We start from the raw sequence: 14,677 nt of genomic DNA, 5'->3' as shown, positions 1-14,677 counted from the left end.
GAAGGAAGGGAGGGAGGGAGGAAGGGAGGGAGGGAGGGAGGGAGGGAGGAAGGAAGGAAGGAATGAAGGAAGGAAGGACAATAAAAATAACAGTGACATTTGTGTCAGCCTGAACCTGGGTTACATGGGAAATGTTTCAGTGGGCTTCTGCCACAGAATGAACCGTACCCAGCCGTACCCAGCCATACCCAGCCGCAACTGGCCCTGCGTGCCCATATCACCTGATCCCCACCTGCTAGAGCTGAAACTCACTCTGAAGCACGAGTGTCACCACTCTCTTCACGGTGCCCATCTCGTTCATGGCCAGGCATTGGTACCGTCCTGCGTCGTCCATCTGCAGGTGGCAAGGGGGTGGGGTGCAGGTGCTTAGGTGAGGAGGAGGGTCAGCTGGGCACACATAGGTAACTGTACTGAGACTTCTCTGGCCAGGAAGGGGTGTAAGGTGGATGGTGGACAGGGAAACAAGAATCCTGAAGGCAGCGAGGGCCCTGAGGCCATTCGTCAGCTATTCGGAGAATCCAACCCCTGTGCACGGAAGCCCGAGGTGAAGAATGGCAGGGTTTGTTGCCCTGGGCAGAGTACATTCCGGATTTTCCTTTTCCAGACATCTACGTGGACTGTTATTAGTGCTCTGCCATAGGGATTTGGATGAGCACACTTAAAAATCGTTTATGTATTTATTGTTTATTGGGCGCATGTGTGTGTGCTTGTGGGGTGTGTGTATGCGCACGCGTGCATGCGCGTACACATGTTCAAGCACGTGGAGGCCAGAGGCTACCATTGGGAGTCATTCCTCAGCTCCTATCTATCCGCCTTGTTCTCTTTGGCCTGGAACTCAACGAGTCGGCTAGGCTTGGTGGCCCAGGAGGCAAAGGGTCATCCTGTCTGTTTCCCCAGGGCTTGGATTATTTGAGCTCCCAGACTCAGCTCTTTAGAGCTGGATTCCTGGGGTCAAACGCCAGTCTCCTGGAACCTCGACAAACACTTTGCTGACTGAGCCATCTCCACAGGCCATGCCTGGTACATTTTAAAGCCTAGGACTCAGGTGTTTGCACTAGAAGGTGCAGCTTACGGGGTCTCCAGCACCAGCACACAGGGGCTTTAGCACAGTAATAGCTCGGTGGCTATGGACACTGTGCACATGGGGCCATGTCTGTGACTAGTCTGCGGTGATGCAGAGAGACACCTTCATTCTCTTCCTGTCATTGCTGCTAGATTTGTTTTATTTTATTTTTAAAAGCAGAACATGGTGACACATGCCTTTAATACCAGTACTCAAGAGGCACAGGCAGGGAGATACATAGAGTTCAAGGCCAGCATCTTCTACATAGCGAGTTCCAAGGCAGCCAAGGCTCCATAGAGAGACCCTGTCTCAAAAAAACCAAAACCAAACCGAACCATCTCTCTTTCTGTCTCTCTGTCTGTCTCTGTCTCTCTCTCTCTCTCTTCTCTGTGTAGCCCTGGCTGTCCTGGAACTCACTCTGTAGACCAGACTGGCCTTGAACTCACAAGACCCCACCTGTGCTGAGGTGGTATCTATCCAAGAGGTGGCTCCTGCTGAGACACAGCTGAGGGTGGAGATCTGGAGGCCAGATCCTCATGGGCGGAGTTGTCACTACCACATTACCATATCTCTGGAGATTCAATTTCCCAATCTCTGAAAGATCTGGGCAGTGGTGGCCCACGCCTATAATCCCAGCACTCAGGAGGCAGATCTCTGAGTTTAAGGCCAGCCAGGTCTACACAGAGAAACTCTTTCTTAACCCCCCCCCCCTACGATAACAACAAGCAGCAAGTAAACAACAACAACAAAAACAAAGCCAATTTCTCAAAGAATATGACCTACTAGAACTGTTGCAGATGTTCCCAGGACTGTGCAGGTGTCCCCAAGATATTTGCAGGTGTCCCCAGGACTGTGCAGGTGTCCCTAGGACTATGCAGGTGTCCCCAAGACATTTGCAGTTGTCCCCAGGTCTGTGCAGGTGTCCCCAAGACATTTGCAGTTGTCCCCAGGACTGTGCAGGTGTCCCCAGGACTGCCACAGGTATTACACCTCATGGCGTTCATGCTGGTTCAGCAGGGTGGCTGTCACTGCAGCTGCTGTCGCATTATATCTGTCTCTTTTTTAACATGTATTTTTTATAATTTTTATTATAAAATTATAAAATTATTTTTTTAATGTACATGTGTTTTGCCTGCATATATGTCTGTGTGAGGGTATCAGATCCCCTGGACAAGGAGTTACAGACGGTTGTGAGCTGCCATGCGGGTGCTGGGGATTGAACCCCGGTCCTCTGGAGCAGCCAGTGCTCTTAACAGCTGAGCTACCGTTCCAGCCTCGCTATGCACGTCTTTAATGACTGTTTGCATGCTTCCTATCTGGGCAGATGCAAAGCGTATGATGACATGCTATCAGGACTGACTGGTCAGTTTCAGTGTGGCTTGCCGCTGGAAGGTGGGGTGCAGGCGAAATCTACGAGGTGAGCTTCCTATAGGGAACAGGCAGAGTCAGCCTCCTGCATGCACTGTGGAGGGAAGTTCCTTCTAGACTGTGGCGGGTGGTGCTAACCTAACAATCTTCTAAACCACTGTGAAAAGCAAAGGACTCGGCCCCGCCTTGCCTTGGTCCTGAGGATGGTCAGGGAGCCGTTCTGTAGCTGGAAGTGGAGGCGGCTGATGGGCAGTGGAAGGCCATCTTTGGTCCAGTGGATGTCTGGAGCTGGATCTCCACGAACCACGCAGTGTAGCTGGATGCTGCCCCCTACAGGTTCTACCAGGTAAGAGAAGGCTTCCCCTTGTAGGACCGGAGCCTCTGCAAGAGCCAGGAGTGAAGTGCCCCTGCAGCCCATCATTTCATCAATTTCACCACCAAACTGTTCAGCTCCTGCCTTCCTCCTGAGCGCTAAAGGAGCCCCTGTGGCCCAGCATGGCTGTGCATAGCCCATGTATTGGGAGGGCCAACAGCTTCTGTGTCATGGGCTGATGCCCATAAACCAGAAGAGGTCACCAGGAACTTGTGCTTTGATCGATTGGTGATGCCTGAGTAGATGCAGGAGGGAATTTGTCTTATATGTATGTGCCTGCCATACTGGTCCACGCAGATAGATCACCCCAACGGCAGATTACACTGCCAGGTACTTTAGAAAAGAACCATAGGGACAGCTGGGACACCCGCTGGAGAGAAGTAAGGGACCCATTTAACTTTCCAGGCACTGCTGGCTGTTCTAGGCTGGGATCCATGGCTCCTGAGATTGAATTGACCCAAAGCCACACAGACCTAGTGCCTTAGGTTACACTGCCTCCAACAAGGCCCACCTAAAGCTAAGCAAAAGTCCCAGTGTTCTGAGGGCTACCTATGCCAAGGGGACAACAGCAGACTGGTAAGCACTGGCCATACACTGTCCCCAGCAGCCTGCTCCTCATCCCCTGATACTGCATCTGGGACTGTCGAGAGATAGAGTATGAAGTACAGTTTTCTGCTCTGACCTGTCTCCTCCAGGGATGTGTTTACAGAGTAGAACTTAGGCCCTGGCAGTGTATAAAGTCCCCCCGGGACTCCCAACATGCACAGGTTGAAGAGTCACTAGTTAGAAGGCAGGAAGTTGGTTTCTTAAACAGCAGGAAATGAGGAGGGTTACAGGAGGGCCATGGAGGAAGATCACATGCGCTCCCATCCTACCCTTCACGTGGACGAAGCTGACAGCCTGCACACGGCCAACTCTGTTCTCGGCCCAGCACGTGTATGTGCCGCTGTCCTCTCTGGTGACGGCTGCCCGCTGCAGTGTGCTGCCCCCGTCCTGCTCAGACACCCCTTCTGTGGTGGAAAGAGAGATAGATGTCCACAACTCTTAGTCTGGAATAAGGGCCTCCATCCTTGGTCACTCTGCCGAGGCCTGTGCATCCAGAAGGGACTTAACAGGGACACGGAGACAAATGACAGGGTCCCTTCTCCATGGGTGGCAGCCTGACTGGCTGGGGAGGGGGGCACAAGCCACAGAGGATCTGGCCAGAGAGTTTGCCTGTTTTGTGATTTCCAGGTGACAGTCAAGGGTAGGCCTTTGGGGGACTATTAACATAAATAATCAGACATAAAATTACAGGACCGTGATCCGAGTGCTTGAGAATGAAGATAGTAGGTCTAGGAGCTCAAGGCCAGCCTGGGCTACAAAGAACCCGATGAGTTCTCTGATTGGCTAGACTGACTGTCCAGTAGGTCCCAGAGTTATGCCTGTCTCGCCTTCCCTGTTCTGGGATCACAGATACTCGCCACTATATCCATTTTTTCTGTGGGTGCTGTAGATTTGAACTCAGGTCCTCTGTTGAGGCTGCTTTCCTTCCTGTGGGTCAGACATAGTCTCCATGACAGACACTGCCCACTGTGGGGGAGTCTTTTTGGGATACCAAGTGTATTGTTGGGTTGGGTCATCTTGTCCTTGGTACCCGTGCTTTTCTCTGTGTCATAGAAGATGTACTGTAACTCCCTTGTAAGGTGCACAGAGAAGCCTGTCTGCAGGTGCACGTGAGTGTTCCGTAGACCTGGCCTTACACTTGGGTGATGCACTCCACAGCAGAAAATGCCATTTCCAGGGGAGAGCATCCAGCGATCCACTAACAAAGCAGACATTTGTCAAGTACCTACTGTGTGCTCTGAACCCCTGTGTTCCCCTGCTGGGTCTGAGAAGGGAAGACAGAGTTCTCCCTATAGGAACAGCATCTTGGGGCAAGAACACAGGCATCCCCCTCCTGACCCGAGGTCTCTGGGGCTAAGTCTTCTGACCAGATGGCTTCTTGCTAGCTCTAACATACAGCTCAGGGCGTGCTCACGGCAGGTTCCCTGTGGTTCCTTGTATAGCCTGGACACCCAGGGCCCGAAGGACCGTCTGCCACGCCCCTCTGCTCTACCGCACTGCTCTCTCAACCCTTCTTCCCCTTCCACCTCCCCAGTCCCAGCTCTGGTCACCCCTGACTCCAAGAGATCTAGACCTGTGACAGGCTGGTCATTGATGGTCCAGCCAATGCGGGGTGTTGGGCTGCCCCTGGCCACACAGCGAAGCCATAGCCTGTCCCCAAGGCGCAGGCTTCGGTCCCCAGGCAAGGTGGTGAGGACAGGCAATGTCAGGATGGTGAGATGCACGCGGCGTCGGGCACGGCCCACGGCATTCTCTGCAGTGCAGATGTATGTGCCTGCATCCTGGCCCTGTAGGGAAGGAGAGGTTCAGGACAGTGACTGCCTCTGCACCTAACCTGGGCCAGAACATCCTTGGAGACCCATTCTCTACAGGTTCCTGTGAAACCTCCAAGCTAGAGAAGCAGAGCCACTCCAGCCAGCAGAAGGCCAAGCCGACTTCCCCTGAGGCTAGGTAGGGTGCCTCCATGCCCCTACTTAAAAAAAAAAAAATCACCCAAGCTCTGATCATGTGACCAGAGCCAAGCGTCCTGTTTCCTGACAGTACTAGTCGCTGGGCCTTGTGCTCAAGCTGACACATGCCAACTTGTTCATGTTTGAAATACCCGAGAGGTGGCTCCTACCTCCGGGACCTTTATGGGAAAACCCAGTGAGGTTCTGAGGGAACATGTTCTGCAGGGGGCCCAAAGCAGGGCGAGTGTGCTCCTCACTGTTGTGGGGACAGAGTCTGGGCCCTCAGTCACCCTCACAGTCCTGCAGCACCACACAGCTGCCAGGGCATTCAAAGAGTGGCTCCGTTTGCTGTACTGATGATCAAGGGGGCTGGCACCCCAGATCCCCCGGCTCAACACCTCCTCCAGTACTTGGAAGACGTTCAGTGCTGAGGTTGGTTGGGAACAACTGGTCCACTTGGGAGACACTAAGTTGTCACTATGCTTCCCTGGGAGGTGGCCGAGGCGGTCATTTCAAACCTGGATCCTGGTTATGGACAGAGCTATCTTGGGATATCCAGTTGCCTCAGAACCTTGGCTTATCCTTGTGGGTGGGATCCCAACACTGCCCTTGTTCCCAGGGGCTAACGGGCTCAGGGATAGCTTCGGCCAGCAGGCGGTACTCCACAGCTATCTGCCATGCTAGGGCCACACTCGCTGATCTTGGGCCTGGGCCTCACCTCAGAGTTCTTCACCAGGAGCTCCCCGGAAGGCTGCAGGGTGAACTTCCCCTCAGCTCCAGATACCAGGTGGCCATCCTTTTCCCAGGTGATGGCTGGCTCCGGGCTGCCCTTGGCTGTGCAGGGCAGGAGGGCGTGGGAGCCCTCAATGGTGGACAAGTCTGGGAGGCCATTCTCAATCACAGGCGGGACTGCAAAGAGATGGAGCTCATTTGGGGGCTGGGTTGAGCTGTCATAGGTTTGGCTTCTCTGTGCCGGTGCCTGGTTAGCACTCAGCCCTTAGTAATGTCACCTACTAACCGCCAAGCCACAGGTCATTGCCCGTGGGCAGAATGAGCTGAGGATTCTGTGTCTGGCAATGTTATGACCCTATGATAGCTGTGTGCCCAGGCGTGTACACACAGGTGTATGTGCATGTGCGTGCACACACACAATGTCTTAAAGCACTGTGGTGGGGGCAGAGGCCATGTAGGGCTCCATTAGCACAGGCTCCCTGATATGACAACCTCAGAGAACATGAACAGCAAAGTTGGGACATTTTCCTCCCCCAGGGACTATTCTAGGGACACAGTGAAGGGCCCAGCCAGGCGTGGCTCGTTTCATTCATCCGGAGGCATGAGTCCATGCTGGACAAGCAGGGTCGGGAGGGGCACGGAGTCAGGAGCCGCTCTGGCTTCACAGCAAACCCAACCCTAGCCACAGAGCCATGGTCACCCAGATATCCTGTCCATAGCCTCAGGGACGGAACACCCACCCTGGGTCACTGAATACACTTTGAAGGCTAAGCAGACATTTGGCAGACCGGAAGGCTCAAACTAAGGAAAAGCCAGCCATATAGAAGCTTCTAGGCAGGGGAAACAACTGCTGTCACCAAGTTACTGTCACCAAATTACAGTGAGAGAAGGAAGGCCAGGCAGGCACGCCAGTAGGAGGCGGAGAAGGCAGAGGGTGGGCGTTTATGCCTGGAGCCATCCAGACTGTGGACAAGAGAAAGTTCCTTCAGCAGTGCTGGGTAGGAGAAAGGTGGGGTGTGTCAGTCAGGGTTGGAGTAGACTAGGAAGAGAAAGTCTCAAATTCTGGGTGACCATGTCTCCTGCAGGTCCCTCCTGGGCGCACCTTGCACCACCAGCCTGGTCTTCGCCATGGCACTGCCCACGCTGTTCTGGGCAATGCAGAAGTAGTTCCCGGCATCCTCTGGGCTGGCGTGCATGATCCGCAGCTGGCCACTGGGGAGGACCTGCATGTGAGCTCCTGGATTTGGATAGATAAAGTTCAGGCTAGTGTCTGTGGTGGCAGCGGTGACAGCGGTGGCAGAAGCACCCAGACGGATGTGGCTTGAGATGATCTGTCGGATTTGCTGGCGTCTCAGAGGGCAGGAGGCGGGACCGTGTCTCGGGCCCAGGCTGGGCTGTGTCAGATCTCTCCCAGGGGTGAGGGTGGGGCCCCCTGGGGCAGGAAGGAGGACCACCTTGCCCTTCCTGCCAGCCACTGTGAGGTCTCACCTTCAGGGATGCTGAGCCCCTCTTTCTGCCAGATGACCATTGGCTGGGGGATGCCAGAGGCCTCACAGGGCAGCAGCACCTCCTCCGCCGCCACAACCTGAACCACGCTGGGGAGTGGCTTTACCACAGGGGAGGCTGTGGGCACAGAAGACAGAGGTCCCTCCAACCAGGATTTATGTCAAAGGAGAGGGAATTCTAGGAGGACAGGGGCTCTGAAGCCTCATGTCAGCCACAAGGCTGCGGGGAGCCTGCTCTCTCCCAAAGATACCAAGTTAGGAATTAGTGTAAGTTAGGCTGGGGGCGTCAGGGGGTGAGGCCTCCCCCATACTCCCAGCCCCCCCTCCACTTACCCTGGGGCCTCAGGTGGGCCCTGCTGGGGTCCTTACCTTGCACTGTGAGGACCATGTGCTTGCGGGCCACCCCTGCAGAGTTTCGAGCTGTGCAGGTGTATCGGCCAGCGTGGATAGGGAGGGCCTGCTCAATCTCCAGGGCTCCTGTGGGTGGGAGCCAGGCACGATTGGGGGAGGAGGGATGGGATTAGTGACAGGAGTCCCTCCTGATGGAGAGGGCATGGGAATCAGTTCTGAGCCCACCATGCGGGCTGGGCTCTCTGGCCTCAGGTTTTGAAGCAGACAAGATGGGCTATGGGATCTCAGGGTCAGTTGCTCCTTGCTGAGAACCTCTGCGCTTCCCAATGTGCTCTCCTCAGAAGCCTCCCAGGACGCCCCTCTGCTCTCCGGGTGGAAAGAGGGGAGCAGGCAGTGAGCCCCAGCCTAACCTTCTAGCTGCAGAGTGGTTCGGAAATACTACCTGGGGACCCCTGGGGCCTGCTGGGGGTGGGGGGAGCGAGGTCACTGGCCTATAAGCCTGTAATGGCAGGAGAGAGCCATTGCGCCTGAGCGTCTGAAAAGCAGGGGCTGCCTTGCCCAGCGGCCCTGAGAGCAGGCTTTGCTAATCAGCAAGAGCACTCATTGGGGGAACTGCCATAATCACTTTTGTATCCTTGGACACCTGAGAAGTCAATGTCATTCTTTCTGAGACAGGGTCTCATGTGGCCCAGGCTGGCCTTGAACCTACTATGTCGCTGAGAATGACCTCGGCATTCTGATCCTCCTGCCTAGTCTCTCAAGTACTGGAAGTATGTAGTGTGCACCGCCAAGCCAGCTTTATGTGATGCCGGGGATGGAGCCCAGGTCTTTCCACAGGCTAGGAGAGTGTTCTACCAAGTGGGCTGTGCTCTCAGCCCAGCAAAGGCATTTTACAAATCCGTTATCCAAATTCCATCCATGATAGACACTCTCCAACACCAAAGGGTCAAGAGCATGACTTTAAAATGAAGGCCAGCACCCTTGGCTGGAGCTAGCTTTGCCAATACTCCCACAGATCTTTCTCCTTTCATCAGAAACCCCTGATTTTTCCAGGATCCCCGCAGTTCCTCTGATGGGCCTCAGACACTGCACAGGAAGGGGTACTGAAGCTCAGAGAGGGCAAGGGTCTTCTCTCGGGTTACACAGCAAGGTGAGCGAACTTGCTTCTTTCCTGCTGTCCAGAGCCCTTCCACACCTTAATGCAGCCCCCTCTCTCCTCAGAGGCATCCTTGCTGCTCGCTGTAACTTACCAGAGGGCAAGACGCGGTAGCCGCTGCCCCTTGCTCCCAGCTGGGTGCCTGCCTTGCTCCAGGACACGGCTGGGGCTGGTGACCCTGTGCTGTGGCATGTGAGGATCACAGGTGCCATCCTGGTCACCGTGAAATGTGTCTGGTCATCCGCAATGGTGGGAGGCACTAGAATACAAGGCAAGTCCCTGCTGAGGTGCAGAGAGGAGAGGTGGTCACCGGACCTCGGGGACAGAACTGTCATGAAGGGAGGCTAGGACATGAGGTGGCATGAGAGGTGACAGCAGAGACGGATGCTGAGGGAATGGCAAAATCATACTGAATACTCAGCAGATATTTCTGGGCACAGAGATAGTCATGGACAGCTTTCTGTAGAGATGTTGGCTTGGTGACTTTGGAGAAGGCCCCTGGGAGAGGTGACACAGAATTGAAATCTGGAGGAAAAGCAGGTGTTGGCTGGGTGAAGGAAGCATGTTTCTGGCAGAAGGGAGGGGACAGCTTGTGAACAGATCCTGAAGTAAGCCGAGGCATAGGTGATCCCAGGGCAAGCCATGGCGCAAGCTGAACCTGGGTGCCATCTGTGGGGCTGGACCACACGGGACCTCCCAGGTCCAGCTGAGACTTTAGTCTGCCTTGAGGGCCCAGGCAGCTGAGGAAGGAGCAGATCTGGGTTTAGACTGTTGAAGATTGGAAGATGTCTGAGTGGTGGGAGGTAAGACCCGGGAGAATTTCCTGAAGGAGGTGCCCTAAGACGCACAGAAGTCATGGGGTGAAGCCAGCACAAGTCCTTGCTGGCAGGAGAGCTCCCAGCAGTGAGGGTGTCTGACCCACATTTCTCTCCTCTGCGAGGGCTTACCTTGAACGGTCACCTGGTAGCGCCTTCGGGACTCGCCCACCTCATTGCTCACGACACACTCAAACTGGGCTGAGTCCTGAGGGCTGGGAGCGGTGAGGAACAGGGCGTTGGAAGGCAGAAGCCTGGGATGGACAGAGGGATGGCTGAAGTGAGGGGCCTGGGGTGAGCCACAGACGTCTCCCCACTCCAGACCTGCCCTGCATCTATCTCTAGACATGACTCAGATCTAGGGCCTCAGAGGCTCAGAGGCCCTGCTACTTCTGGGCAGTAACTCCAACTCCAGGGGATCTGAGACCGTCTTCAGGCCTCATGAGCTGCTGTACACACATGGGATATACTCAGCACAGACTAACATTGTACACGAAAAAGAAGTCTCTTCGAGAACTTTCTAGTCCGGGAAGTCTCAGCCGCTGGGCTTGTGTGACTTTCGTGTGCATTGATTCTGTTCTGCTTCCTGCGTGGTGTTTGGGGACAGTGTGCCATCGATGAGACACATAGCCAACACTTCTGATGGTCACTTCCCACTGGCCACACGTGGGCAACACTAAGCTCTTAGAAGTAGCCACGGGCTTCTGTTGGGGATTTGATTTGTGCATGCGTGGGAATTCGCACATCTGCTGCAGGTCCCTACCCACAGTTGGTTTTTTGACTGATCAGTGAAGAGCCAGTGGCTAATGGTTGGGCAGAGGGACAGAGGAGAGACGTTTAGGATTCCCCAGGCAAGAACCACAGAGGAGAGGGATTCTGCCATTAGGAGGGCGAACCACACAGGAAAAGGCGCAGGAGGGAGAGCCCGCCAACATGTAAGAATCGGGGAAAGCAGCCCCAGGGGTCACTCTCCTGATTGGGTTTGGGGTAGCAGAGAGGCTATATAGATTTAGCAAGTGTTAACTCAGGAATAACAGAGGGGGGGTGTTAGCCACGTGGAGGTTCAAGAGTGGCCCAGCTATTGACCTAGCCAGGGCATATAAAATATAAAAGTTGCATGTGTGTGTCTTTCATTTGTGAGTCCAGAGCCCTTGGGCGAGTGCAGAGCTGCACAGACACACCCATTGGGAGCATAGTGCAGACTTTAATTATTTACCACTACAGGCTTCCTGTATGCTCAGCAACTGACCTGCCACTGAGCCCCCCTAGCACTCCCATGCCCTGTTTACAATGTGCTGAATAAGTCATGCATGCTTTTCTGTGGGGCCATGTGTTCAAGCACCTTCTCTCCTGCCAGGGGGGGGGTGTCCCTCTGCCTCCGTGTCACAATTCCCCCCTGGCATCTGGGGTCCTGGACCCTCCTCACTGACTCACTGACCCTGCCACACTCGGTGTGCTGGGCCCCGACCTCCCATATGTCTATGCCGTGGATGGACCGTTCGTTACCGGTAGGCGCCTTGCTGCAGGTGGAGGTCCAGCTTCTGCCCATCCTTCCACCAGGTCACCAGGGGCTTGGGAGAGCCTCTGGCTTCGCAGGGCAGTGAGGCCGGGCTGTGGGCTGTCAGGGTCAGGTTGGAGGGGCCAGGGACAATGGCCGGGGGTTCTGGGGAGAGGTTGGTTATTAGAAACAGGCTTTCTGAGACTGTGCTCACAACTGGGACACTGGCTGCCATCTTCAACCCATCCCAGGGAGCAGAGGGAGGGGAGTTCTCCAGGGAGAGCTAACAAGGAGCAACGGATTGGTTGGGCCTTCTGAGTCCCTGAACCTGGTGCCTTCCTGACACCCCACACTTAAATGAGGCTACCAAGACTTCTGTCCATCAGTCCTGCCTAAGGTCAGAGTCCTGCAAGGCAGGAAAACTGCCCCTGGAGGCAAAGCTTGATCAGAGGACCCAATTCAGTGGCTTTGAGCCAGCTCCCATGGAACATTTGATGTCCTGTGCTTTTAAGGAAGGGTGTATGACATATGTGTCCTCTGACTACATATGGGTGAAACCTTTCTCTCTTGAGCTTTATGGCTGAAACCTCCGAGGATCCTTGCTTTTGGCCCTTGGTCCCTGGCAGGAACGGATGCTGAAGGCAGGAGGATGCTTTTCCTTGCCCTCCTACCAAAGACTCTGAGGTCTAGGCCCTTCCGGTCGGAGCCAGCAGAGTTGGATGCTAGGCAGAGGTAGTGTCCGGCATCCTGTGCCAGGACTGGATGAATCCGCAGTGAGCCCTCGGGCAGAAACTCTAGCCTGGAACAGAAAGAGGGGTTGTCCTCAGATGGGGCTCTGAGAGGTGCTGGACCCCTGACTGTGCTTCCAGCTGGGGGCTCCCTTCTGCCCCCAGCTCTCCCTACAAAAGGATTACAAGTCAGCCCTGCACTTGAGAGACCGACAAAGCTACACAACTACCAGGAAGGTCCGGGGGGGGCTGCTCCAGGGGGCAGCGGGCTCACTATGTTTGAGGATGGCCTCGATGGCCAGGCCGTCGATTGCGCCAATGGCATTGCGCGCCTTGGCAATTTGGGTTTAATATTTACAGAGGGCTTGCTGCGTCCCCAGGCTGTGTGAGCAGGGGAGCTGTAAACTTGGGGTGGAGAGGAGGTGCCTGTCATGCTTACAGAGATAGAGAGAGAGAGAAAGAGGGTGAGGAGAAGACAACATAGAGAAACAGATCACAAGGTCAGTGGTGTGCCTGTCCTTGTCATCAAGAGCCACCCACATCCTGTGTAAGGTCACTTTTCTGTTCCAACTGCCAAAGGAGTTTCTCTCGGTGACTGGGAGAGAGGAGCCTAAACCCAGGGTCCTCCTAAAGCCCTCCCCTCCTGCTCCCACCTGGGGCTCCCAGGGTGCAGAGGGATCCCGTCCTTCCGCCAGCTCACGAGGGGTGCGGGCACACCATGGGCCTGGCAGGGCAGCAGGGTCGTGCGGTTCACTGAGATGTTCACAGCATTCGGTCCTGACTGGATGGCGGGTGCCGCTGGGGAGGGGGAAGAGGGCAGAGCTGGGAGCCTGTGGCTCTGAGGGGAAGGTGGGCAGGGAGGGGGGCACTTACTGTGGATCTCCACATGGAAAGCCACGCTGGTGCTGCCTGCCCTGTTGCGGGCTGTGCAGCTGTAGTCCCCACCGTCCGCGGTGCTCAGCGCCTGAAGCTTGAGGAATCGGCCCTGCTCTGGAAAGTGAGTGTGGGCATCTGCCTGCAAAGCCCCGGAGGAGGGAAAAGAGGGATCTTTATTGGCACTTGGCAATGACCTTGGTCTCATGGGTTCAGAAATGAGTCCTGAGTTGTCATTCTCTTGCTGGAAAAGCCAGGGGTGGGAGGAAATACTTTGGAGACAGAGCCGAGTGTAAAGCCTGTCTCTGGGTCCTACCTGCAGGGCATGGCCTTTCCTCCCATAGTTTCTGCTTCATGGTTCCCTAGTGATCAAACTAGTCTTGGCCTAGACAAGCATCAGGCCAGGAGGTCTGAGAGACTTAGGAGGCTCTGCTCCATCTTAGGCTAGCAACAGACCTGCAGCAGAGGGTCACTCTGCTGAGACCCTCAGGAACCTGGACGGGCTGAGCACTGTCACTGAGCCCACAGACCCTCAATCTCCCAGTCCATAGCCACAACATAGATTTTGGTCACAAAGGCCTCAGTGTAACCTAAGGGTACATGGAAAGAGTACCAGGTATGAATCCTGGTCTTGCTGCAATGCCCAACCATGACATGGAGTGACGGTACCATCAGGTAGAAGATGTGCCCAGAGCAGACACTCGGAGAGCCGTCAGACAGACAGACCCTCAGAACCCTGTGGTCATTTGGTCAGAGGCCTCAGCTGGAGATGAAGGGCTCACCTGAAGCAGGACACCACCTCGATGCCACTCAATCTCTGGTGCTGGCTCTGCCTCCACCGAGCACTCTAGGATCAGCTGCCCTGGGGCTAAGCCAACCACAGAGCGGGGACCCCGGGGCCCAACAACATTTGGAGGGGCTGGGGGATGAGAGGATGTGAGGGATGGACTCACTCTTGCAGGTCCATGCCGCTCCCCCTCCCCCTGTCCCCATATCCCCTCCCTACCTTGAACCCTGACCCGGAAGCTCTTCTCCACTTCACCCGCAGGGCTCTCAGCCAGGCAGGTATACAGCCCAGCATTGTCCACCTGGGAGCGGGGTGAGATCAGCTGCTTCTGGCTCCACATGTCCACCCCTCTTGCCACCCCAACTTCTGGCCAGACTAACCCTCCTAACTCACCCCTAGCGGGCGTTGCCAATACCTGCACATCCCGCACCCGGAGCACCCGGCCAGCTTGGTTGTCATTTTCCGTCCTGCGCAGGGCCTGCCCATCTTTATGCCAAGTGATATTGGGTGGGGGGATGCCTCGGGCCTCACACAGGAGTTCCAGGTGGGCACCGGGTGTCAGTGACAGTTCTGAAGTCTCATCAGAATCTTCAATGTGGGGGGGATCTGCAAGATGTCCACCTTGGGTCAGCTTTTCTCCCCTCCCCTACTATCAAGAGGCTTCTTGCTGAAGGGCCAAGAAACAGTTGAGTGTGTGTGTGGGGGGGGAGTGCTGGGCGGCCACCTAGACATAGAAACCCAGGACAATTATTTGTACCTTGATCTCAACCAGAATCTGGTACATGGGGAGGAGACAGAGTTGAAGCAAATGTTTTTAATATGGCCCCTCATTGCAGGCTTTTGAGCTCCCTCATGAGGCTGTGTCCATGTTGG

At 55.3% G+C, this 14,677-nt stretch overlaps 1 protein-coding gene across 1 annotated transcript in view; it reads right to left on the bottom strand.

The window, feature by feature from the left end:
• Positions 1 to 14,677, bottom strand: part of Hmcn2 (hemicentin 2) — a 146,952-nt gene that overhangs the window by 22,495 nt on the left and 109,780 nt on the right. Inside the window, exons 69-85 of the mRNA XM_021194900.2 lie at positions 14,220 to 14,410; positions 14,024 to 14,105; positions 13,800 to 13,936; positions 13,018 to 13,159; positions 12,798 to 12,942; positions 12,088 to 12,215; positions 11,425 to 11,581; positions 10,051 to 10,172; positions 9,198 to 9,362; positions 7,966 to 8,073; positions 7,580 to 7,714; positions 7,194 to 7,328; positions 6,078 to 6,268; positions 4,984 to 5,197; positions 3,680 to 3,814; positions 2,622 to 2,812; positions 253 to 334 (exon numbers count right to left, since the gene is read on the bottom strand). Coding sequence (XP_021050559.1) covers positions 253 to 334; positions 2,622 to 2,812; positions 3,680 to 3,814; positions 4,984 to 5,197; positions 6,078 to 6,268; positions 7,194 to 7,328; positions 7,580 to 7,714; positions 7,966 to 8,073; positions 9,198 to 9,362; positions 10,051 to 10,172; positions 11,425 to 11,581; positions 12,088 to 12,215; positions 12,798 to 12,942; positions 13,018 to 13,159; positions 13,800 to 13,936; positions 14,024 to 14,105; positions 14,220 to 14,410 — 2,460 coding nt within the window. The remainder of the gene's footprint in view (positions 1 to 252; positions 335 to 2,621; positions 2,813 to 3,679; positions 3,815 to 4,983; positions 5,198 to 6,077; positions 6,269 to 7,193; positions 7,329 to 7,579; positions 7,715 to 7,965; positions 8,074 to 9,197; positions 9,363 to 10,050; positions 10,173 to 11,424; positions 11,582 to 12,087; positions 12,216 to 12,797; positions 12,943 to 13,017; positions 13,160 to 13,799; positions 13,937 to 14,023; positions 14,106 to 14,219; positions 14,411 to 14,677) is intronic.

This window comes from Mus pahari, chromosome 3 (assembly GCF_900095145.1).
Source record: "Mus pahari chromosome 3, PAHARI_EIJ_v1.1, whole genome shotgun sequence".
NCBI lineage: Eukaryota > Metazoa > Chordata > Mammalia > Rodentia > Muridae > Mus > Mus pahari.
This window is presented reverse-complemented; position numbering and strand designations above follow the sequence as displayed.